At 37.6% G+C, this 27722-nt stretch overlaps 1 protein-coding gene and 1 long non-coding RNA gene across 5 annotated transcripts; both read right to left on the reverse strand.

Annotated features, from left to right (window-relative positions):
* LOC107801700 (ATP-dependent (S)-NAD(P)H-hydrate dehydratase) lies at window positions 1–26171 on the reverse strand. Of its 4 annotated transcripts, none has more exons than XR_012698629.1 (12): window positions 25353–25493; window positions 24956–25171; window positions 8228–8304; window positions 7933–8042; window positions 7707–7821; window positions 4929–4991; window positions 4668–4831; window positions 3604–3665; window positions 2248–2314; window positions 1850–2029; window positions 1611–1778; window positions 1–534 (listed from the first exon to the last, which is right to left on the reverse strand). XR_012698629.1 is itself a non-coding variant. In XM_075229522.1 (11 exons), exons 2-11 carry the CDS (start codon window positions 25059–25061, stop codon window positions 1754–1756), a joined length of 969 nt encoding a protein of 322 aa, XP_075085623.1. In that variant the 5' UTR covers window positions 25062–25171; window positions 25850–26171; the 3' UTR covers window positions 1433–1753. The 4 variants fall into 4 exon arrangements, 2 of the variants coding, with proteins under 2 accessions (XP_075085623.1, XP_075085622.1); XR_012698628.1 differs by having other exon boundaries at window positions 1–539; XM_075229522.1 differs by lacking the exons at window positions 1–534; window positions 25353–25493 and adding an exon at window positions 25850–26171 and having other exon boundaries at window positions 1433–1778.
* On the reverse strand, window positions 14209–19077 carry LOC142168719 (uncharacterized). Its single transcript, XR_012698630.1, has 2 exons — window positions 15867–19077; window positions 14209–14431 (listed from the first exon to the last, which is right to left on the reverse strand). It is a non-coding gene; the product is annotated as an uncharacterized LOC142168719 (long non-coding RNA).
* Window positions 26172–27722: the final 1551 nt, after the last annotated feature.

Below are 27722 nucleotides of genomic sequence, written 5' to 3' on the forward strand. Positions count from 1 at the left end.
TTGAATAAATAAACTGATATGATAAATCAAAAAATCAAAATCAATATTCGAATAACAATAGTCATGAAAGAACCACAACCCTAGAACATGAAGTTTAGCTCCACATAGACATGGTAGCCAAACAACAAATCATACAAAGAAACATAAAAATTACTAAGTTTGGTAGAAGAAGATGAAATCTGGCCTCCACGACGGCTCCTTGCTCTCCCTAGGTCGAATCCTTTCAAAAAGTATGTTAGATGCCCTAAAAGAGGCATTTTTTACTTATATATTGCGTACAAAAGTCGTGGGCCAAAGTTTCCCTTTTCCGAATCAGCTTCAGGGATTGATGCTGGGGTGGATGCTTCGCGTCTGCCTTAGCTTCAACTTATCAGCATCGCATGCTGGGGTGGATGCTTCGCATCCACCCTCTGTTCCTTCATCTCTGTTGTGCCCAAATGCGCATGCTAAGGCGGATGCCTTATCCCAACTTCACTGTTAAGGGTGCACCAAATACACTTTTTTATCCACCCTCTTCTCCTATAGCTGGAGCACCTTTTCTTCATATTTTTGCACACAACTTAATTAGTCATAAAACCAATAATTAACACATGTTGGGCATTTTTAACACTAAATAGCACCAAAAAGCGGTTAAAACATGGGTAAAGTAATATTAAAACATATAGAAATATACCCAACATCACTTGGCATGCCACGTCATTTGACCCGTGGCACCAAACTGGGCCTCTAGGAAGATGGCATAATGGGCCTAATAAAGTGGACTCATAACTTGTAGCCCAATTAAATAGGCTAGCCAGTAGATTTGGACCTATATATTTAAGTCATATATATTAGACTTATAAAATTAATCCAATTATATTAGCTCAAAATATTTGTTTGGACAAAATATATTTGAGATTAAATCCAAGTTTCTTATGGATTTAAATTTAATAAAATTTAATTGCCTACAAATACATGACAAGTTTTCTTATGCTAACCATGGTCAATTAATAGGTAGTACTACATTTTAATTTATTACATTGGATTTAAAATTTTGGTGTGGATAAATTTTACTCTTACTTTTCTCTAGGAACTAAAAAGGGGGGAAACGTTCAATAATGTAGTGGGTTCAATTCTCATCGTCCCCCTTTTCCCTTCCATTCTGTAATCTCCCAGTGTAATAGAAAAAAAATTAAAAATAGAAAAAATTGTTTACATTTTTGTTTACTAACATCATTTATTTAATTGTATGTATGACGTTTGGTTTTGCTAAAACTTAAAAGGTAAAGCATGAGTATCCCTTGGAAAAAAAAATTGGTTTTCCATGGATGAGACCCAATACTAAACCGGTGACCTATGAGACGTAGTCAGATCACTTGGAAGCCAATGGAGAAAGGGTTTACACCAAACATGAGTTAGTATAACATAGAGTCGAAGGTGGATAATCTGTTAAGAGCTAGTAAAATCTACTGAAATGTAAAAGAACTTCACTGCCATGATCCATGCCCAACAAACTAAAGCCTATGATTAGTAACACGAAATGTTTACCACTAAGCATAGACATGAGGCTAAAAGCTACAGGATCAGGGAACAAATATTACAACTGCAAAAAGGAGTAGCTATTCACACACCTCAGTCTTATTAGCATCAACAAAGGAGACGAGTTTCCCTACTTTCCCTTATTTTTCCTTCTTTGTTTCCGCTTTGCCCTTTGCCCTTTGCCATTTGGAGTAGAAGTGCTGTGCTCCCAAGAAAACCCACCATGAAGTTTCTATTAGACTGGACATATTTCCTGTATGCTGAGAAGAGAGAAATGCAAGTTAGAGTTGATTGTTCTCAACAGTAAGTAAAAGATGCAAGAAACACCTACCTTCTTCCCAAGTACTCGATGATATCACCAGTGAGCGTAGACCTTTTCTTACTCTCAAATGCCAAAGATGCTGCTCTCCTCAGTAAAGCAGATCCGGCGACACATCCTAATATGGTTGGATTCATGCTTCTCTCCCCTTTAGCTGCACACTGGCGGGCCCAGGATAGGAACACTGCAACACTGCAGATTTACATACGTGTCAACATTCAGTAACACAGTTGTATAGGAGAGAGTAAACAGGAGATAGTTAATTAAAACTGTGAACTTTCATTTTACTAATGAAAATATGTACTGATTTCAATTTTTATACACGGACAACAAAAATAAGGTAGTCCTGTTACAACTAATTAAACAATACTGAAAATAATAACCATATGTATGGTAGAAAATGTAATTACCTCCCTGACAGTATGTCACCCTGCCCACCACAACGCCGCGGAGAACCATAAATACTCACTGCACAAGCTGCATATTCCATACCACTTGTCAGCTCATGACTTCCAAAAATATTTGAAGTAATCATTACAATAAACTTTGCTCCTCTTGAACTCATCATTTTAGGAGTATATCATTGAGACAGTAATCTTAGTCCTTAGACAACACCTGTTGATGTTTACATCTTTTTCAATTGTAACTTACAACTTGAAGACGCACCTAAGCATTCAGCGTATTTAGAGCCACCATTTATACATACAATACATCAACTATAGCCATTCCGTCAAACTCAAAATAAAATGGAATACATAATAATGGTGAAAATGTAGCCAATATCCCTTTTACTGCTAGGAACTCTAAAATGTGTATCTTGCCCATGAATTCCTCAAAAAATAAATCACATTAAATAGTGCAGTATCCTCCATAAACAAATCTGGTACTGCAAAGCGCAGATAATGACCCACCAAATAGGTATAGAGCAAAATACATTATGCATCTTCCTTCATATGGAAATGTGGTGTTGCAAATATTCATCAAAGCCAGAAGCACTAGAAGCAGAATAATAGATAGGTAACACACAAAACTCAAACCACTATTGAAGGAACTTTTAGAAGATTTTCTCATAATAATTTCATTAAACACCATCATCCCTGAAACTTATATTGGTTCCTGAGTTCATCCTCTTCTCTGAATTTCCTTTCCTCCCTCTGCTATCACTTCTTTTTTCCAAAGAACACGCTTAGGCTAATTTGAAAAGGTTGCCTCTTGAGCACAAGTACTCTAAGATACGTCTCGTAGAAGAGGAACTGGGGCCTAACCATGTATCCCAACCTTAAAGTTAACCCCTAGAACCTAAGTCACTTTAGCAAGTAATGGAAAAAACTTCAGCTGTTTCTTATCTGATGCACCATTTCAAATCAAATGAAAAAGAAATATCTAATACTACTGAAACTATAAAAGAACATGCTTACCTTACCGAGGATCAATTTGTTAGCATGTACAAGCCGTTACTACCATAAAAAAGATTCAGATTTACAGTTTGAAAGTCCCTATAAAAATCTCTGTCCTTCATCGTCATTATTCTCATATTAGGTTATAAAGTCTCATAACTAAGTTAAGTGAAAAAATAGACTTAGATATTCTCCTAAGGAGAAGAGTGAAAGCAGGAGTCCCAGATTTTTGTGCCTCACGAAAATATGCAGGTGGAACTCATGCCTGAAGCTCAAAAGCCTAGTTCATCCACCAGTAAATTACTGATCTATGGAATCTAAATGGTTAAATTATCTGTACAAGGGCAATTGACAAAGCAAAAGTACTACCTGTTTTACCATCACTGATAAAGTCAGATTTTCCTTTCCGCAGGACTGTAACACCGCCAATCCTGATCAAATGGATATTTTACCTATTACACCTCTAATAGAAGTAAAAAAATACAATGAGATGAACATTGACAGCTATATACTGGCCAACCAAAACACAGTTATATGTACATCCTCACAAATTGGGTCCAAACCAGAGGAAAATACTATAGTGGTTGCGAGCCTCTTAACCATGTTCCTCGGTCCACGGTTCGAAATTCGGTGGATAATGGGCCTGCCCCTTTATCCTTCTCCACTTAAATACCAGACTATTATTATTTGGGGTAGGGTTCAAACCCGTGACTTGCGCTTAACCAACATATCACATGTTGCGCTCTTACCACTAGACAGAAAACACGGTGCCAGATAGCTTTAACTTTTGAGACTCCATCACAGTTTTTTTATTAACCGTATTATAGTCCTTAAACATTACAAAGTCAGAAAACAACTCGCTGAAAAATATCAAAGACTTTTGGGATAATGATATTCCGGGACCGACTTGTGTGTAACTAGACTAATCCACCGAACAGCCAGCTAAAATTCACAGAACAATTTCTTTTTAAACCTGCCATCTGACAGAAACAGATGGGCTCATCCTAAATGTTGCAGTTGGTATTTGAACCTGGGATCTTTGAGTTGTTGCTCCTATTTCTGAACCACTCAGCCATACCCTTGTGAACAAAAGTCAGAGTTAAATGACGTATATTTCTGAATTACATACACCAACTTGAAACAAAGTTACTAAGAGGTGCATAATTCATTTCTTCCTCAAGGAGGGGAAAATCTGTGTAGGACCTATTAAACATATAATGTTATCTTTTGGCACTCTAAAGGAGTTGAAGTTTTGTAAGGTATAATGTAGGTCTTGACATATTAAGTTTTCAATGTATCACCATGGTTTTGAAGAAAAAGAAAAAATTGGCAGACTGTTCTTTAGGATCACATAACTTTGGACATCTATCAATCATTGTCAATTTAAAAGGACAAACATCAGGCAAAGATGAGATATGGATTAAAAGACTCACCCTTTTGCAAGAGACAACAACTGATCGGTTCCGTTTTGGTCATTTACCTCAGAGTTTAGTACTTTCTGAACAAGTCGTTTATACTCATTTACATTTGGAGTCAGGACTGCTAAGGGATAGCCACTAACCAGATCAAGAGAATTAGTCACGAGAAAAAGCCCATCCTGATAAAACAAAGAAGACCACCAATGGCATATCAAGAATAAACGCCATATCGAATATTAGACAATTGGCTTGCAATATAATAATGCCATCACATACCCCATCTATAACCATTGGGACATTGCACTCTCTTGCATGCTTCATGATATTACTTACACAGTCCTGGAAGAATAAACATGCGATCAAAATCCAATTGTACCAAAAGAACCCACAAAAAGGTGAAAGCTTAAAAAGAGGAGAAAGAGAAATTTTCTGCACATAAATTTCCAGATAATGCAAGATAATTGTGAAATGATACTTCCTGGTAGCATTAATGGTATCATGCTTAGGTGGCCCAATTTTCTTGGCAGCATAAAAGCTTAAAAGTGGTATGTTTACTCTTAAAACTGAATCGAGTATGCTCGGGAAAGATGAGATGGATTTAGATCACAAGCATGTCCTGTCCACAACCAAACATATTCTGAGGCTTTATATAGTTGCTCCACTCTCATGTTCAATGCTAATCATCTTTCTTTCTGGACATATTACAAAAACTGATATATCTTGTACGTTTCCAAGTTTCCAACTTTTCAGGATCATGCACTCTATCCTTTACATCCCTGACCCACAAAGTTACACAGACTTTGAATACTTACCGTGCAGTAATATTTCTTCAATGCAAACAAATAATTGAAACAAACCAGATCGATATTTTACAGAAGACATGCATTTGCTTTTTCAAGGAATAGTTATCCATATCAGCTAAAAGAAAAGGCTCGGAATTAAGCAAATGTGACAAATGACACCAAGAAGTCAATTTTTCCTCATGCACAGAAGACCAGAATCCCCTATGATGAAAGTATCACCAAATATTTGCCTTTAGCTAGAAAAACACAAAGATGGCACATTACAATGATGAACTTTCTAGTTTTTGTATACATGGAAAAATAAAGTTAGTGAGCCATATATACAGCTGAAAGGACAGAGATGTGATGGTAGGCTAGAAATCCGTGTTTTAACCGTATTTTGCACTGCACTCTAATTACTGCATTTTACTTGTGTTTGAGCTTAAATGATAGTGATTTGCACTTAATACGTGTTTTATGCACTTAATTATGATTTGCACTTAATCTGCTCTCTAAAGATGGCCACTAATGCGGTGCATCATGCATGGCACGCCGCGCCTGTGTATTTTCCTTAGAGTAATTTCCCAATTCGACTGGGAAAGGGTAGTTCCATCCGGACCCGCTTCTACATGGTATAAATACACAAAAATACGATTTTGAGAGGATTTTTTCACCTACGAAAGATTTGGGAAGTAACTAAGGCAAGAAGACAAAAGAATTCATCAACATTTCAACCAACAATCGATGCAATAAGGGAGTTTGTATCGAATCATTAGCATTGATGCTTTCTATGTCTTTAAACCTTATTGAGATGAATTTTTCCATTGCTATGGAGTAATTTCCCTTAGAGTGTTGATAGATATGGTGTATTGATAATTTGATTAGGGATTCGATTCTTGACAATTGCTTGAATTAATTGATGGAGTTTTAAATCGTATTGTGAAGTTATTTATTATTTTGCTTAATCGAAAGAGGAGCTTTATATTGAATTTTTTTACATCTTATGCTCTAGTTTAAATTCGTGATTCAACTAGGTAATCGAAAGACCCTCGTGAATTATTAATCGAACTAGAAAATGGAAAAATATTCGTGAGAAGTTACCCTTCAGATTAAAACCATCATTATATTCGTTGCAATTGTTCACCGTGCTTCAATTGGATTATTTACTGAAATTAACATTTAATCGAAAAAGGAACCTTAACTTCAAGTGTAATCTAATTATCTGGTGAATTCGTGAGAATCAACAGTATTATAGAGTGAACTACTTCAAGAATTGGATCCCGAGTCAATTCTTTTGCACCTGTCTAGTCAATTACCCTTATTTCTCTCACTGATATTTCTTTGTTGTTGAACTGTTGTCTTCCGTGATTAATTGATAATTGCTTAAATTTAGTAGTTAATTGTAATTGAAAATTAATCCAATCAAGTGTTAATTTTTCTGGATAGCAATTAACTAAAAATTATTTGAATACTGTTTAAATCCAATCTCTGTGGAGACGATAATTAAACTATACTATCTTTGACTAGCAAACAATAATTTTGTGTTGTGTTTTGCGCTCGTCAAGATGCAAGAGGGAGATAAGGATTAAGCAGATTTGAGATCATGATCTTTGGGTCAGCTTCTTCTCGGAGTCTCCGGCAGGAGAAAAAGCAACAAAAAAGGCAACATTTTTCCGTGGCCGAGGGTAAAAATAAAAAGGCGAAGAACTTTGTGCCCGAGCCATCCGCGGACGCTGTAGTGATGAGCGTCGCGCCCGAGCCATCCATAGACACTGTGGTGATCGATGACGATGGATGATGCTAGTTCTCGCTTCCAAGTCCCAGTCGTCGTGCCCGGTACTGTGAGGCTGGGCACGTGAGGGGTACAACCAAAATCAACATGTGCCAATTTTACTTGGCTAGAAATTATTCTTTTAGTAATAATGATCAAACTGTCTCTATTCCTTTGATGTAGAAATATATATTGCCAAATATATAGGCAGTCCCCTAAACTTGGCCTGTTATTTTAATTAAATATTTAAATTGAAATTAGTATTTATTGATTACCTAAACTTTATTAAAATTATCAATTAGGCACATTTAGTTAACATCGCAAAGTAAGTGTTTTTCAGTAAATAAGCATTTAATCACATCTAAACCCTCCCAAAATTAGGGGAAGAAGAAGTGATCTTTTTGCATGAGTGATTAAAACAAAGCACTTGTTGCAACTGAATACTAGGAACAGACAAACATCAGGTGTAAGGATGGAAGGGCTTGAGTAAAAAGAGCACACCAGGAGAAACGGATCCCTTCCAAGGCCTGGACCAACAACAAGACAATCAAACCTCTCCATCCACTTCTCAACCTCAGCAATCACTTTAGCTGCTATCGAACTTTTCTCCTCGTCCCTGGAAGAACCGTTTGGTCACAGTCAGCACCCTCAAAATTAAATTTATGATGCTTCAATAACGGAAACCAAAGAAACACGCTAAGAATGTGCATTCATAACAAAGACTCACCTAATACTGTAGGACTCTTCTAGAATAGGGTGCACAATTAACTCGGGACTATAGCTTTTTATAACAGGAGCAGCATCTTTGGTACAGAATACATGGGATAAATCTGCACCCTGAGAAAACAGGCCAATACCCATGCCAAAAAAGGTCTCAGCTATAATTGCATAATTAAATTGTAGTAAAATTTAAATAATTCAGTACTGAAAAGGATGGTTTAATTTCCCTGGGAGGGTGTGGGGGAGCGAGGAGGAGGAAAGAGAAACTGACAAAAAGTAAAGAAGAGAGGTTTAGAACTAACAATCTTTAAGGCTGAAATTGCAGAGAAGTATGGTGCACCAGTGTATTCTCGACAGCCACCAACAACAGCTATCTTCCCTGATTGAGAAATAGAGTTCAGAAATTAACAAGAAGTACCATAAAGGGAGCATCATCAGATGCAGAAATGCAAAAAATTTGTCAAGCTCAATGGTCAAGTCATTACTTCTTTTCTGTTAGAAATGTCACACATAAAACAGAAAAACATAAGCAACGCAGTTCACCTCTGATGGGCACTGCATTAGTCATATGATTTTCTGTTAATCTTATCTTTTCTGGATTTTCCAAACGTCAAATTCATAAAACTATAAAGGTGTACTACGTATAAAGTTCACACCCTTCCTGATCTCTAAAGATTTGGGGGGGGGGGGGGTGAAAATTGTATATCTTGATAAACAAAGATCAGTTAAAATGACAATCATCAATGAAATTTGCCTGATAAAATAGATAGATATTTATGTGACAAAACTTATGCTATAAATATTTATGAAAAAACTCAATAAAGTTTCCGTCATAAAAAAAAACTGTTATAATACTAGTTGAGACCAAAATCAGATATTTGAGATTGAATGAAATTCATCATATAGCATAAATAAAGAACACACAAACTAATTGAGACTTGAGACCAGAATCTATAAAGGACTTGATTAATTGTATTATTCAGCATAAAAAACTTTCAGCAAAGTTCAATAGCATCAAAATACTGGAGAGAAATAGAAACTCAAATTTCTAGATACAGAATCTAATGCAACTTCTTCCCCTTTTTAAGTCCTGATTAGAATGGTTACTCCCCCAAGGACCCCAACTAATATAATCACTTAATATGACAAGAACTACGTTTGAATAGATCCGCATTCCCCACAAATGTCCATCAAATCCCAACACAAATATAATTAAGATATTGATGGACTGCACATCAAACTGTAACATGGAAGCTAACCATTCAATTGTTGCTCATCCGAACACAGAGCAAACAACGGAAAAGCAAATGAAAGAACAAAGCCCATAAGTCAGCGATTTCTCATCCGGCAACCACCTAACAAATAGGTCTAGAGATTTCATGATACCATGCAAATTCTATAGTGTTCAACTGATACTTAAGCAATGTTCAACTGATAGTTAAGCAAGATTGCATGATACCATGTCCATTCTGTAATTTATTTATTTTTCACATATATTACATTCTTCGCCCTAGCAGTATTTTAGTGACGTGACTCAGAAGGCTGATATTGAAGTGAGGCTGGATACACAAGCCATCCCCAAGAGAGGAAGTTTCAAGTATCTTGGATCTCTTTTTTCTTTTTTTTTGGATAAGGTAAATTTTTTTATTAATATGGTACCAAGAAGGTACACATAAGTACAATCAAACCATACGATCCCTATAATAGAATCAAGTTATATAATTTCCAAGTGAATCTAAGAAATCTAAATACTGCTCCATGTTTTCTAGCAACCTCCTCTCACACCAAAAACACAGTTATGCAGGCATAGGTTTTTGAATATGATTCTTTTTATTCTCAAAACAAGCACTATTTCTCTCACTCCAAATAGTCCAAAAAATACACAAAGGGATGGTGGTCCAAAACTGCTTCTGGATCTTTGTTGTCCTCTGTCCATTCAAACTTTCCAGTAGGTTCCTAACATCTGAAGGCATGACCCAAACTACACCACACAGATTTAGGAATAGCTGCCAACACTTGTTTACAACTTTACAATGGATAAAAAGGTGATTCAATACTTCCAGTTCCTCTTCACAAAGATAACATCTATTACCTAAGATGAAACCTCTCTTCCTTGTGTTAGGCATGGATGACAACCCATCCAAAACATGCTGCCTTGACAGGTGCTTTGGTCTTCCAAAGCATTTTCCATGGCCAATCTGCCTCAAAGTACTCAGATTGTTTCTGCGAAAGTGCTATAACAGCTTTTGATAGAATATTTCATATCATTACTTGCTGTCCAGATTTTAACATCCTCTTTATTCTCCTCTACCACTATTGTACCCAATAGTTGTATTAGTTGTCCAACCTCTTCCACCTCCCAATCATTAAAATCTCTCCTAAAATTCAATTGCCACCCATTACAGGAATGAAATTCGGAAACACAACCTTCTCTACTAAAAGAGCAATTGTACAAAGTTGGGAATCTATTTTTATTCCCAACCAAACTTCGGACCAAAACTTTATTTTGGCACCATTGCCCAGCTTCAATTTAGTGTGCTGCTTAACCTCATGCCACAGTTACTTATATTACCCTAAATACTACCTCTTGAAACATTTTGAGCCAAAGGAGGGCTCCATGTATCCTTTCTCACATATTTTGCATTTATCAGATTCTTCCAGGTTTTCTCATTCCTATCATTATATTTCCATAGCCATTTGAAAAAGAAGCTCTTATTGTGTAATCTGAAATTTCTAACCCCCATACCTCCACCCTTCTTGTCAATCATTACCTTCTGCCATTTTACTAGATGTAATTTTCTCTTATCTGCACTGCCCTCCCATAGAAAATTACTCCTTATAGCATTTAGTTTTTTCTCAACATAAACAGGAAACTGAAACATTGACATAAGATGGGTTGGAATTCCATCCAAAACACTGCTTACTAATGTGAGGCTACCTCCCAATGAAAAATATTGCTTTCTCCATGGAGTTAGCTTGCTAGTACATCTATCCAATACGCACTGCCAGATCCTTTTCTCATTCTTCTTTGCACCCAAAGGGAGCCCCAAGTAGGTTGAAGGTAACTTCTCTACCTTACAACCCAAGACCTCAGCCAAATCCTCTATACAATGATCTGCATTAATACTAAGCAAGCTACTCTTTGCTAGATTCACCCTTAAACCTATCACTGCTTCAAAAATTAAAAGGATCCCTAGGAGGTATAGAAATTGTTTTATATCTGCTTCACAAATTATCAATGTGTCATCTGCATATGAAATGTGCGAAAAGCCACAATTTACACCACCCCTTCTTCTCACTTGCAACCCCCTAATCCAACCCAAATGTTCAGGTTTCTTTAACATTCTACTGAATATCTCCATAACTATCACAAACAAATATGGGGATAAAGGATCCCCTCTCTTAGCCCTCTAGAAGATTTAAAAAAAACTTGAGGACTACCATTTATGAGGACCGAAATCTCACAGTGGATATGCAATATTCAATACATTTCAGTCATTTTTCACCAAAATTCATTTGCCTCATGGTGTCTAATAGGCATGCCCAATTTACATGATCATAGGCCTTTTCAAGGTCCAATTTGCAAAGTACCTGTTGCCTTCTATTCCTTACCAAGTATTCCACACATTCATTAGCCACCATAGAAGTATCAACTATTTGTCTCCCTCCTATAAAAGCATTCTAGTTATCAGAAACTAGCCTTCTTGATAGCCCTCATATCAATAACTTGAGTCTTTCTGCCAGCAACTTAGCAATAATCTTATAGACACTCCCCAAAAGACTGATTGGCCTAAAATCTTTTATTTCCACTGCTTCTTTCTTTTTAGGAATTAAAGCTATGAAAATAGTATTGAAGCTTTTAGTAATGCATCCACCTTCAAAAAATAGATTCACAGTATCTCACACATCATTTCTGGAAAAAATGGAGATTAAATCCATGTGGGCCTGGTGTCTTATCTCCCTTAAAAGTTTTATCTCATTCCAATTCTTCCCGAGTGACAGGTCTTTGTATCCATTCTTTCTCTTCCTCTGTTAGTTTAATTAAATCCTCAGCATACCATTTTGGTCTCCATGTTTTAGCTTCCTTGAACAAACTTTTATAAAAATCCAATATATGTTCTTTGATCAATCTTTCATCTTCATTTAATTTCCCTTCGATAACTATCTTATTAGTACAGTTATATCTTCTATGAGCATTTCCCTGCTTATGAAAGAATTTTGCATTTCTGTCTGCATGTTGGATCTATATGCATCTTGACTTCTGCCTTCATGAGATTTCCTAAGACTTGACAATATCTTCTAACTCTTTACTGATAGCAAACCTTCAATTCTCCCTTTGATCATAATTATGAACCAATTGTCCTTCCTAATCCAAAGCTTCAAGATCTTTATTCTATTCTTTCAAATCTTCTTTCAGCAACTTCAGCTTTTTTGCCAATATTTCATCAGCTCTGCCTTGTATATTGTATGAATTCCACCATTATCCACCAAATCACTGAAGTCCTTGTGCTCCAACCATGTGTCTTCAAATTTAAAATAGTCGTTCCCCTTGCTCCAATCACCACATTCCAACAAAATAGGACAATGGTCTGAGGCCACCCTTGGCAGTACTCTTTGTTTTATTAGTTTAAATTGCTCATCCCAACTTTCTGAGGACAAGAACCTGTCTATTCTGGAAGCACTTTGATTATTTTCGCCTTTGAACCATGCAAAAGAACCTCCATGGAGTGGTGAATCCATCAAACATAACTCACTAATGATTATGGAGAAATCCCTCATAACTCTAGTATTTCGAGCATTACCCTTCTTCTCATCCTCAAATCTAATAACATTAAAATCCCCACCAATTACCCAAGGCTGTGAGTTCAAACCATAAACTGCAGCCAACTCCTTCCATAATTCCCTTCTCAATTTCCTGTCACATGATGCATAAATCCCAGTAAATGTGCATTGAGAGGCAAAATTTACCTCCTCCAAAAATATTGTTACTGAATGTTGTCCCACATATTTGTCCCTACAACTCCACCTCCTTTTATCATAATACACCACTATTGCCTTGAGCTTCCAATTCCACTCATTCACTCCACCTAGAACCCCCAATTTTCATAATGTCTTTCTGACTCAGTCCTTCTATTTTTGTTTCAGATAAACAAATAACGTCTGCATTCCATCTCCTTAAAAGCAAATCTATCAGATTTCTTTTCCCACTGTCATTCATGCCCCTGACATTCCAACAAATAATTCTCAGCTTCATTAAGAAATAAAAGAGCCCTCCTATCCTTACCTTTGCCACCAAAGTCCCCACCAGAACTGGATTTCCCTTTAAATTTAACCCCAAACTCCGATAATTTCTTTTCCCCCTCACACTTCTTACCAGGAGAAATAGTTCTGTGAATGTTCACAGAAGAAGCAAATTTCTTTGGCCTTCCATTATCAATTCGTAGCAGTAACTCTAACAATCTTTCTTCTGTTTCTGTTGACTTCACTCCCAGTTGTTTACTGATTTTCACCATATGTCCTTTAACCTAATTCGAAACTGCCATCTAATTTAATCTCTCCTGCACGTTTAAAATTACCCCTTCATACCAAGGAAACATTAGTATCTCTTGGGTTGTCTCTATATCTTGGGTCTATAATCCAAGGTAACAAGGAGATTGACGATAATGTCACACATCGTATTGGAGCAGGGTGGATGAAATGGAGGCTCGCATCCGGCGTCTTGAGCGATAAGAATATGCCACCAACACTTAAAGGTAAATTCTACCGAGTGGTGGTTAGACCGACTATGTTGTATGGGGCGGAGTGTTGGCCAGTCAAGACCTCTCATGTGTAGAAGATGAAAATAGCGAAAATAAGGATGCTAAGATGGATGTGTGGGTATACTAAGAAAGATAGGATTAGGAATGAAAATATTCAGGATAAAGTGGGAGTGGCCTGTATGGTGGACAAGATGCGGGAAGCAATGCTGAGATAGTTTGGGTATGTGAAGAGGAGACGCACAGATGCCCCCTGAGTAGGTGTGAGAGGTTGGCGATGGCGAGTCCAAGGAGAGGTAAGCTGAAGAAGTATTTGAGAGAGGTGATCAGGCATGATATGACACATCTTCAGCTTACCGAGTACATGACCCTTGATAGGAGGGTGTGAAAATCAAGAATTAGGGTAGTAGGTTAGTAAGTGTCACGACCCAAAATCCCACTAGTCGTGATGGCACCTAACCCAATCCGCTAGGTAAGCCAACTTTCAATTATCCAATTACAATAACAATTATTTAAAAGAGAATATCTAAAACCAATACATTTCCCTAAGAACTGGTAGTACAAATCATGAGCTTCTAAGAATAGAGTATACAAAGCGGAAATGAAATAATACATAGTCTGTTTGAATAATACATAAACAGAGCTTTTATAAATCTAAGGCTACTCTGAACAAAAGGCAGCTACAACAGGAACGCAGGTACATCTTCAGATCCCGCAACCATCGAGCACAGCAACAACGACAACCAATATCTGCACGCAATGTGCAGAAGTGTAGTATCAGTACAACTGACCCCATGTACTGAGTAAGTAACAAACCTAGCCGTAGATTGAAAGTAGTGACGAGCTTCTACCAAGGTCAGAGTCCAACTTCCATAACCAACAATAGTTCATAACAATATTAAACAAGTAATACCAGAAGTAACTCAAGAATAAAGGCTCAGCTAAATCATAACTTCTGAAAATAGTTTTGCCTTTCAAGTACATCAATGAAAACCCGAATCGCATACCGAAAATTACCAAAAATACGAATAAGTTTGAAAACAATAATTTTTCCAAAATCCTTTCAATGATAAATAAAATATCTCATTTTCTTTCCCAGATAACCAGTGTAAAACAAATGCATCACTATGCCCATCTGTCAACATGTGAGAGAAATCATGAATAATGTGATGTCGTACAGCATGAGGAAAACACATCTCTATGCATATATGTCATGTGTGCATGTCAATGCAATGTATCTCAGAGATTGCACTCATGTACTCACATTCTCAGAGTACTCAATCTCATTATCTCGCATTCTCTCTCAGTGTGCTCAGCACACTCAATCACTCAGCGCTATATAATACCTGCTGCGGCGTGCAGCCCGATCCATGTTTATAGTCGACTGCGCACACTGGGGGTGTACAAACTCATGAGGGGCTCCTACAGCCCAAGCGCTATAAACACGGATAACTAACGTGCTGCACGGGGAACTCACGTGCTATAATATCATATCTGGATCCGCACGGCCAACTCACGTGCAATAATAATATAAGGATCCGTACGGCCAACTCACGTGCAATAATAATATAAGGATCCGCACGGCCAACTCACGTGCTGCACGACCAACTCACGTGCAATAAGAAGCCAATCAGGCCTGTTGCAGGCGGGCAGCCCCGATCCATATAATAGTAATAATATATATAAGCTGCGGCGTGCAGCCCGATCCCAAAAATATCCTCACAATCAGGCCATCGGCCTCCCTCAGTCATCAATCTCTCCAGTCTCTCTCTCATGGGCTCACAATGTCATGAGAATAGCCCAAAATGATGATATGATGTATCAATAAATAACAACAGAGACTGAGATATGATATGCAATGAAATGAATGTGACTGAGTATGAATTTTCAATTTAAAATAAATATTTCACAACAATATGACCTCTGTGGGTCCCAATAATACTGGCACATAGCCTCAACATGATTTTTAGTATGCTTTTCAGCTCAATTTCTTTAACTCATAAAATCGCATCGAAAATGCCAAGATCATTTAACTACAAAATTTCACAAAAACAATTATGTCACAATTTCTATAGTGCACGCCCACACGCCCGTCACCTAGCATGTGCGTCACCTCCCAACAATTTACGAAATACATATATTCAGGGTTCATACCCTCAACTCCAAGATTAGAAGAGTTACTTACCTCGAACAAGCCAAATCCAATGCCGAGCAAGCTAAACAATGCTCCAGAAATCCCACTATGCGCGTATCAACTTCCAAACTGCTCGAATCTAATCACAATTAATTTGATTCAGCTTACAAAAATTATAGGAATTAATTCCATATCAAAATATTAATATTTTCCAAAAATCCGAAATTACACCCCAAAAATCACCCGGGGGCCCACGTCTCGGAATCCGATAAAACTCACAAAATCCGAACCCCCATCCAACCACGAGTCAAACCATACCAAAATTACTCAAATCTGACCACAACTCGGCCTTCAAATCCTCAATTTAAACTAAGAGAGTTTTCAAACTTTTCCAACGTAATTCACCAATTAAATGATAAAAACAACCATGGATTCGGGTAATTTAACCAATATTGAGTTAAGAACACTTACCCCATTGTTTCCTCTGAAAATCGCCCAAAAATCGCCTCAATCCGAGCTCCCATTTTCTGAACTTAAACTTTCTGACCAGGCCTCTCTTCTTCGCGAACGCAACAGGTCCCTCGCATTCGCAAAGCACAACTCGACTGCCCACAAATTTAATAATTCGCGAAAACGAAGCTTTGCAAACCTTACCCTTCGCGAACGCGTAGAACAAGGACCCGGGTTCCCCAATAGCCTCACTCCTCTTCGCGAACGCGACACCTCTCACGCGTTCGCGATGCACACACATACCATACCTTCGTGTTCGCGTCCTCCCCTTCGCGGATGCGAAGAACAAAACCTCACACTCAGAAAACACTCTTCGCGAACGCAAAAGAGAAAATCAGAAAAATGCAGCAGCAGATATCAGCAATCTCACCGAGGCCAAAAATGATCCGTTAACCATCCAAAACTCACCCGAGCCCCTCGGGACCTCAACCAAATATACCAACAAGTCCTAAAACATCATACGGACTTAGTCGAACCCTCAAATCACCTCAAAGAACGCTAAAACCATGAATTGCACCCCAATTCAAGCCTAATGAACTTTGAAATTTCTAGTTTCTACAAACGACTCCGGAACCTATCAATTCACGTCCGATTGACCTCAAATTTTGCACACAAGTCATAAATGACATAACGGAAGTATTCAAATTTTCAGAATCGGATTCCGACCCCGATATCAAAAAGTCAACACCCCGGTCAAACTTTCCAAAAATTCAACTTTCGGCATTTTAAGCCTAATTCCACTACGGAGCCCCAAATAATTTTCCGGATACGCTCCTAAGTCCAAAATCACCATACAGAGCTATTGGAATCATCAGAATTAAATTCCGAGATCGTTTACACATAAGTCGACATCCGGTCACTATTTTAACTTAAGCTTTAAACCTTGGAACTAAGTGTTCCAATTCATTCCAAAACCTCACCGGACTCGAACCAATTGCCCCGACAAGTCACACAACAACTGTAAAACCCAATTTGAGCAGTAAATGGGAAAGCAGGGTTGTAATACTCAAAACGACCGGCCGGGTCGTTACATTCTCCCCCACTTAAACATACGTTCATTCTCGAACGTGCCAAGAGTTGTTTCCAAGCCATCAAATCACTGTTCCATCTTACCACACCCGTACCCGGGGGTGAACCCACGTCACCCTATTCCACATAGGCTTGACTACACAATACCACTAAAAATCATTAATTTAACCTTAGCCCATAAACCTTGGAGTTTAATTTCCAACCTTTAAAATTTCTTTCAAGACACAAATCTCACATTTACACACCGTATAAGTCCGAACAAGTTGCATCGAGCTATAACTATAACCACAGATATAATCAACCAGCATTTTACACTACTCGCATGCTCGTAGCATCATTCCTGATCGCAGTGACTACTCCAAAACCAATTGCATACTAGTATTAAACCCATATCGAACCAAACCTCATCCCAAAACCTTCGTACACTGTTGATAATAAAAGAAACACGCGAAATTTCTTGACCACTTAATAGATCAACAAGTCACGGAGCCCTCTCGCCCCAACCAGAACCATAATCATTTTTTGAGCCGACTTTCAATATTATACACCCGAATATACCGAAATCAAACCTGATAGTACCCATTCTAGGTCCAATTACCTTATATTACTAAACACAACTGTTCCATAGACATGCCTCACCAATATAACTCAGAGCCACAACTCGTGCCATCCGTGCACTAATACGCAACAATTCAAATGTACCCAGTCATGGAAAATGACTCAAATGAGAGAACTGCCCTGCCAGATTAACAAGTACCTCCATAACGAAACGCTGAAAATTCATCATACACCGTAGAACCATCACCCGATTCTAACACGAGGTTCATGTTATATACTCCGAGCCACCCTACTCCGAATTAATAACGACGGAGAGGCAAATGACGAAAATACCACATAAAACCTGAAAGGACATAACCATTACGCTATCGATCATGCAATACTCAAATACTCATCACTAAAATTCCGCTATAAAGCTCAAATAGAACCGCACCATCTGTGCACATAACCAATGAATCACAGCTCCTCATAGCACAAAGGAGTAACTCACAGATCATTTCAGAACACGAATAAGTTCAACATCAATCGAATGACACATCCCTCAACAATAGCAGTATGGAGCCAACCATTCCGGCTCGGTGTCGAATACACATCTTAATTGGGCCTACCAATGGACCCCCAAATCAACTCAGGTTACCTACAAATAGATAAAAATCCCTCCGAAAATTCATAATGACTGAATCATAACACATTTCATCATCCGGCTAGCTCCGGCCACAACTTCACAGTCCATAACCATGAAACAACCTACTCCTAGGAACTCCCAATCTCCAAATCCATTGAACACGCGAATCACCATATTTGATTCCATCTCCACCGCCCGAATGCCTAACACTTCTCTCATACACGATCATACCACGAGAAATACTTTGAAAGTTCTTTCGTACCACTTGATAAAATTTGAATATTAGCAGTCTATCAACCATGTGAGTACCGCAATAGTAATTTATACATCCGTAAGTCAAAATATAATGCGCCTTCTGAAGTCTGTCCCTTTCTCATACAACACCAAGTAGTAATAGTATTCATCTGAAACCGTCCATGTTGTCCAACATTCGTTACCTTCTCTTCAAGACTGTACTGCCACCTTGTACATGAAAATCTAGCTTTCGTACAACACATAACATCTATCTTGCCATCATGTGAAAAGCACAAGAATCTTATTATCAACTTTGAGTTACCAGTAATTTACATACTATTTTAGTTTGAAACCTTTCTCTTGCTTCATTCCAAGAGGAAATCACAATACACAACACATTTCTCACACTAGTAGAAAATATCCGGTTCAAACCATGGTAGAAACCATCAAGAACACTTTGAAATCCATTTGCACATAACCAAGCTATTAGAACTAAATTCCTCTAACTTGACCAAACCACGTAGGTCACCAAACCCAAGAATATTACCACCAAAACATCTGTAGAGTCTCACCACATTATAATTAACCATATCAATACCACAACCGAAACACCCACTCTGAGAATACCTTATTTGAGTCTAAGGCCGTTTCATTCACCTTCCTGATACCAAAATATAAAATCCATAATGATATACAAAAATGCCACAAGTCTCGACACCATCCAACTTAAATCTCAAATTTTATCCATACACAAGTCCGGAGAAATTCTTAATTGCTATATAAAATTCTCAAACCCACTAGAATTTTCTCGGGAGTCACCCACTTTGCTCAAATCTAATTGCACCGCCCAAATGGGTCAAAAGACACGTGCCCCATTAGCACAACAATACTCAAAGAAGTAACTCTTACTTTAAAACCCCCAATCAAATTCATACTCCGTGCGTACCACATATTTTGAAAATAACAACTCACTCATCACATGATTTTCACATACTCATAAAGTACAATATAACACGTATCCAACAATTCGTTTACTCAAGTCATTCTCGAACTCCATCTCTGCAAGTCATAACTAATCCACAAGTATGCCTCAGACCAAAACTAAAATTTAATATATAACTACGAAATTAAGCCGTCTGCAGCAGACTCCCCCACTTGGCTCAAAGCCATAAATTTAAACACTCCATAACTCACAATATCCATACTTTACTACTGCCCTAATACTTCCGTCAGTCCAACGGAAAATTCTTCTCAAGCTCATACAACGCCAATCATAAAAATACCCAAAATCATCTGCTAAGCTCGCAATCATTCTCTTGACACTCAAGTCAACTTTCTCAGCTAGATTCAAATTCAAATCTCCACACATACGCCCTGCTGGCGGAAAAGTAACTCTCCACTCACATATAAGGAACACACCTACGTAGATTACTCTCCAGGAGATAACCCACCTCCCTAGCCTCAAATTGGCATCTTGTTATATCTTTTCGCAATCACAATTACTATGCAATCACTTAGTCAATCTGAGTCCAACTCATTACCAAGACATGAGAATTTAATTTACCCCAAAATTTAACAATATGAAAGATCCTTCAAAACATTCATACTCGAGACTATACGTCACATTAAAAAGAAAATCAAGCACTCAATGGCCATTTCGTTACATTTCAAGGAAACACTTCTCGTCACATTCAAATCGTCTTAACACATCCCGCGGTCACATCAAACCCATCATACCGCCACTCCACCGCTCATCGAGCCACAAATTCCACTGTAGGGTCATTACCGGACATATGAGTCCAATTGTACAAGTTATAACTGAAGCTACAGAGCTTAAACTGCGGTCTAACCATGGCCTCAAGTCCTCCAGACTGGCCCATCACCAAAACATAAAATTCACATCTCGCACATCATCCCTGAAATCACAAGCCGGCGATACACAACTGATACCGAGCGCTCATGTGCGCATACAAATACGTGGAAAGAATTCAAAAAGTTATGTCCCAAGCTGAATCAATCCCGCACGATAAGGAAAGAAAAATGGGAAGTATATATCCTAAATGCCCTATAGCCTCTCGAAGATAAGTATGGACGTCATCATACCGATTCGCAAGACTCTACTAGACACTTGCTCATGATTTGTAGAACCTATGAACCTAAAGCTCTGATACCACCTTGTCACGACCCAAAATCCCACTACTCGTGATGGCACCTAACCCAACCCGCTAGGTAAGCCAACTTTCAATTATCCAATTACAATAACAATTATTTAAAAGAGAATATCTAAAACCAATACATTTCCCCAAGAACTGGTAGTACAAATCATGAGTTTCTAAGAATAGAGTATACAAAGCGGAAATGAAATAATACATAGTCTGTTTGAATAATACATAAACAGAGCTTTTATAAATCTAAGACTACCCTGAACAAGAGGTAGCTACAACAAGAACGCAGGTACATCTTCAGATCCCGCAACCATCGAGCACAGCAACAACGTCAACCAATATCTGCACGCAATGTGCAGAAGTGTAGTATCAGTACAACCGACCCCATGTACTGAGTAAGTAACAAACCTAACCGTAGGTTGAAAGTAATGACGAGCTTCTACCAATGTCAGAGTCCAACTTCCATAACCAACAATAGTTCATAACAATATTAAACAAGTAATACCAGAAGTAACTCAAGAATAAAGGCTCAGCTAAATCATGACTTCTGAAAATAGTTTTGCCTTTCAAGTACATCAATGAAAACCCGAATCGTATACCGAAGATTACCAAAAATATGAATAAGTTTGAAAACAGTAATTTTTCCAAAATCCTTTCAATGATAAATAAAATATCTCATTTTCTTTCCCAGATAACCAGTGTAAAATAAATGCATCACTATGCCCATCTGTCAACATGTGAGAGAAATCATGAATAATGTGATGTCGTACAACATGAGGAAAACACATCTCTATGCATATATGTCATGTGTGCATGTCAATGCAATGTATCTCAGAGATTGCACTCATGTACTCACATTCTCAGAGTACTCAATCTCATTATCTCGTATTCTCTCTCACTGTGCTCAGCACACTCAATCACTCAGCGCTATACAATACCTGCTGCGGCGTGCAGCCCGATCCCTGTTTATAGTCGATTGCGCTCACTGGGGGTGTACAAACTCATGAGGGGCTCCTACAGCCCAAGCGCTATAAGCACGGACAACTCACGTGTTGCACGGGCAACTCACGTGCTATAATATCATATCGGGATCCGCACGGCCAACTCACGTGCAATAATAAAATAAGGATCCGCACGGCCAACTCACGTGCAATAATAATATAAGGATCCGCACGGCCAACTCACGTGCAATAATAATATAAGGATCCGCACGGCCAACTCACGTGCAATAAGAAGCCGATCAGGCTTACTACAGGCGGGCAACCCCGATCCATATAATAGTAATAATATATATAAAGCCAACATGGCGTGCAGCCCGATCCCAAAAATATCCTCACAATCAGGCCCTCGGCCTCCCTCAGTCATCAATCTCTCCAGTCTCTCTCTCATGAGCTCACAATGTCATGAGAATAGCCCAAAATGATGATATGATGTATCAATAAATAACAACAGAGACTGAGATATGATATGATATGCAATGAAATGAATGTGACTGAGTATGAATTTTCAATTTAAAATAAATATTTCACAACAATATGACCTTTGTGGGTCCCAATAATACTGGCACATAGCCTCAACATGATTTTTAGTATGTTTTTCAGCTCAATTTCTTTAACTCATAAAATCGCATGGAAAATGCTAAGAACATTTAACTACAAAATTTCACAGAAACAATTATGTCACAATTTCTATAGTGCACGCCCACACGCCCGTCATCTAGCATGTGCGTCACCTCCCAACAATTTACGAAATATATATATTCAGGGTTCATACCCTCAACTCCAAGATTAGAAGAGTTACTTACCTCGAACAAGCCAAATCCAATGCCGAGCAAGCTAAACAATGCTCCAGAAATCCCACTATGCGCGTATCAACTTCCAAACTGCTCGAATCTAGTCACAATTAATTTGATTCAGCTCACAAAAATTATAGAAATTAATTCCATATCAAAATACTAATATTTTCCAAAAATCCGAAATTACGCCCCAAAAATCACCCGCGGGGCCCACGTCTCGGAATCCGATAAAACTCACAAAATCCGAACCTCCATCCAACCACGAGTCAAACCATACCAAAATTACTCAAATCCGACCACAACTCGACCTTCAAATCCACAATTTAAACTAAGAGGGTTTTCAAACTTTTCCAACGTAATTCACCAATTAAATGATAAAAACAACCATGGATTCGGGTAATTTAACCAATAATGAGTTAAGAACACTTACTCCGTTGTTTCCTCTGAAAATCGCCCAAAAATCGCCTCAATCCGAGCTCCAAATACGAGCTCCCATTTTCTGAACTTAAACTTTTTGACGAGGCCTCTCTTCTTCGCGAACGCAACAGGTCCCTCGCATTCGCGAAGCACAACTCGACTACCCACAAATTTAACCCTTCGCGAACGCGAAGCTTTGCAAACCTTACCCTTCGCGAACGCGACCACGGCTTCGCGAACGCGTAGAACAAGGACCTGGGGTTCCCCAATAGCCTAACTCCTCTTCGCGAACGCGACACCTCTCACGCGTTCGCGATGCACACACATACCATACCTTCGTGTTCGCGTCCTCCCCTTCGCGGATGCGAAGAACAAAACCTCATACTCGGATAACACTCTTCGCGAACGCAAAAGAGAAAATCAGAAAAATGCAGCAGCAGATATCAGCAATCTCACCGAGGCCAAAAATGATCCGTTAACCATCCAAAACTCACCCGAGCCCCTCGGGACCTCAACCAAATATACCAACAAGTCCTAAAACATCATACGGACTTAGTCGAACCCTCAAATCACCTCAAAGAACGCTAAAACCATGAATTGCACCCCAATTCAAGCCTAATGAACTTTGAAATTTCTAGTTTCTACAAACGACTCTGGAACCTATCAATTCACATCCGATTGACCTCAAATTTTGCACACAAGTCATAAATGACATAACGGAGGTATTCAAATTTTCATAATCGGATTCCGACCCCGATATCAAAAAGTCAACACCCCGGTCAAACTTCCCAAAAATTCAACTTTCGGCATTTCAAGCGTAATTCCACTACGAACCTCCAAATAATTTTTCGGACACGCTCCTAAGTCCAAAATCACCATACAGAGCTATTGGAATCATCATAATTAAATTCCGAGTCGTTTACACAAAAGTCGACATCCGGTCACTATTTTAACTTAAGCTTTAAACCTTGGAACTAAGTGTTCCAATTCATTCCAAAACCTCACCGGACCCGAACCAATTGCCCCGTCAAGTCACACAACAACTGTAAAGCCCAATTTGAGCAGTAAATGGGGAAACAGGGTTGTAATACTCAAAACGACCGGCCGGGTCGCTAGTCGAGCATATTCCTTTTTCAAACCTGTACTTCTTTTCCATATATGTAGTAGTAATATATTCCTCGTATTCCCTATTCTTAGATCTTTATTATTACCAGATGTTTCTTTTGCTTCGATTATATTATTTTTCTGGTTGTTGTTACTGCTTCTCTTTCTGTAGTTCTTTGTCATAACTGTTGTAATTTTGCTTTCATTGAACCGAGGGTCTTCTGGAAAATAGTCTCTCTACCTTCACAAGGTAGGGGTAAGGTTTATACACTGGGTATGTTGTTGTTGCAGTCCTAGTAGGATTTTACTAGAAAAACTGAGTGTCGACACTGAATGATCTAATGCCTCACAAAATGAATAGATAATTACATGACAGTTCCAAAAAGGGGAAAAAATATGTCTTCAACGGCCTATTGCATTGGAAGAGACACTAAATGGTCATCTAGAACAAAGCCCAATGTAGTTACACACTCAATTTAACATGGTCGGAGCAGGAAAAGGTTATGAATTCGGGATTCCTGCCACCAATCATAAATAGATATCCACGATTTCTGCCAACAAAAAAGAATACGGCACGCAAATAAGGGTGCATGTAAAGACTCAATTAAATAAATAAAACTGTTTATTATTTAATAATTCAAACTTATAGATGGGGGGTAACGCATTTAAATGCAAGTAAATAGGAATCAGAAAGAATTTTCACCAGCTTGGCCTTTATGCTTAGTTGATTCAAGGCCTGGAATTATTGATCTCAAAATGCTGACAGCATCAGCCTCCAAGCTTGGTCCACTACTCATTACAGATTGCATTCTAATACTCTGAAAATTAAAGTTCTTTTTCCCAGCAGAACCTCCCAAACACCTTATCAAGAACAGCTGCCTTCTGTTGACAGCCGCAGAGTAAGCCAGCTTTAAATTATCTGCCAATGGAAGTTCAATTAATATCAGACCATCTAGAGGTAATATTCATTAATTTAATATACAATCCAAAAATTTATCATCTTTGAGGTATTAAACCCAAGCTATGGCGAAGCAAAAAGTGATGAGATTATAGAAGTAATATTCTTGCATTTATTACTATCTCCGCCTCTCTAGTCTCACCTTTCTCCATTCAAAAACCAGGCTTTCTGTTTGCATTAGGATTTGAACCCGTGATGTGAGCCTAACACACTTCACGTGTTGCGCTCTTACCACTAGACCGAAGCTCCCACAGTCACATCTTCTTCATCAAAACAATTACTTTATTTACTAATTTGAATGAAACTTGATTTCTAAGTTCTTATCCAAAATTGACGAAATAAAATGAAAAAGATTCCAATTTCATGCCTCAATCCAAACTAGTTGGTGTCAGCTATATGAATTTTCTATATCCATTCTGCTCTATTCGGGTCCATCTCATTCCAATTCCAGAATATTCTATCTATTGATGGAAAATACCCAGAAAATTTGAATTACTTATGCATTCGAAAAATTAAAACTTGTGCTTTCCAATTGCTGCATGAACAATCTGTGAAAACGGAAATTGATATTTTGAAATTGATTACTCTACTTGAAATACTGAGAATTGATTGTAAATATGAAATGGGTTATGTACTTACCTCTGATCAAAAGCTGTAAGCCTTTTCTAAGCTTCAGCAGAAGTGTTCTCTGGAAACTTTTATGGTTTTGGTTATATTGGTATATCTCATTCAGCCCCTGATAAGATATAAAACTTCTAATTATATCCCTCTAAAATTCTTACTAAGAGGGATTGCCCCCTTTATCTTTTTCACTTGTGAAGAGTCTAGTGGGTTTTCTGTTTTTTCCACCTCCTATTCTCGAGCACTAAATTCCTTGTTATAGTGCAGTGAGATTTAAGTATTCAAAAATCATTTTAATAATGAATATAATTGGTCAACTAATTTGTGTCTCGATTTTTTAAGTTTTACATACATAGTTAGAGATCTTCTCAGGAAGAGTGATAGCGCAATCTCTACTTCGTATAATTAAAATAAATACCATAAAAGTATGCAAAATAGATAGGATTACACCCTAAGCTACAAAAAATTAAATAATAAAATAATTCAATTGAAGTAGGAGAAATCATTGATTAGACATACAAAAATTGGTCTAAATATTTTTTTTTTTAATTTTCACTCTAACTTTCATTCTAAAATAAATCTATTTATATATAAAAGGAGAAGCAAAAGCACGTAATGATGTCAAGTGGCATAATCACAACTAAACAAGTGTTATTTTTTTGGACACATCTCCAATAAAGTTGGAGTTTAAAATTATTTGAAACTAAAAATGGTTACTTCCCACCGTCATTTTAAAAAAAAAATAGTCCTGAGGATGAAACCCACGACTCATCATCTTCCAAACGTGGGGTTCAACAATAATTCTAAACTAACTCAAACATGACGCACGATTTATGCGGTTTCATATGTTAAATTTCTTTTTCAATCCCTATTTTCTCCGCTCAGTATTACAACAACATTGCAAATATGGCTACAATCAGACAAATTTCAAGCATCAATGCAATTCAATCTAACTTGGAGTCGTTCGAATCTATTTATATATAAAAGGAGAAGCAAAAGCATGTAATGATGTCAAGTGGCATAATCACAATTAAACAAGTGTTATTTTTTTGGACACATCTCCAATAAAGTTGGAGTTTAAAATTATTTGAAACTAAAAATAGGCAAAAAAGATTCAACCATACGAATTCACAAAAAAGATTAATATTGCCTGCCATATTATGCAGTTATTTTATTTATTTATAAGACTTGGAAATTAAGAAAAAAAAATAAATATTTCTCTTTTGAAACTAGAAAATAGGCACAAAAAAACATTCAACCTACACATTCACAAAAATAGTTACTTCCCACCATCATTTTAAAAAAAAAAAAAAAAAAGTCCTGAGGATGAAACCCACGACTCATCATCTTCCAAACGTGGGGTTCAACAACAATTCTAAACTAACTCAAACATGACGCACGATTTATGCGGTTTCATATGTTAAATTCCTTTTTCAATCCCTATTTTCTCCGCTCAGTACTACAACAATATTGCAAATATGGCTACAATCAGACAAATTTCAAGCATCAATGCAATTCAATCTAACTTGGAGTCGTTCGAATGTGAAAAATCCAGATCGTTTCAAGCGTGAAATACAATATTCCATAGAGTTAGATTTTACCCAATGCATAGGTAACATATTCTACTTTCACATAGTTTTTATGTTAATCCTTTCTCTGCTGCTCTGCTTTAATGGATAACTTCTCCAATATACTCAAATACATAAAATTGTACTAATGAAACGATTATGTGTAGTCCTCTTCTATGCTGCTTTGATGGATAAATTTTCACAATCTTCAAATATATAAAATTGTATTAATAAAACGATTATGTGTGCTACCAATATTTCTCTTTCTGTTTATGAAAGTTTAATTCATAGTTGTGTACCAATTTGTATGTATATGGAATTTA

The sequence above is a fragment of the Nicotiana tabacum genome, chromosome 14 (genome assembly GCF_000715075.1).
Source record: "Nicotiana tabacum cultivar K326 chromosome 14, ASM71507v2, whole genome shotgun sequence".
Lineage (NCBI taxonomy): Eukaryota > Viridiplantae > Streptophyta > Magnoliopsida > Solanales > Solanaceae > Nicotiana > Nicotiana tabacum.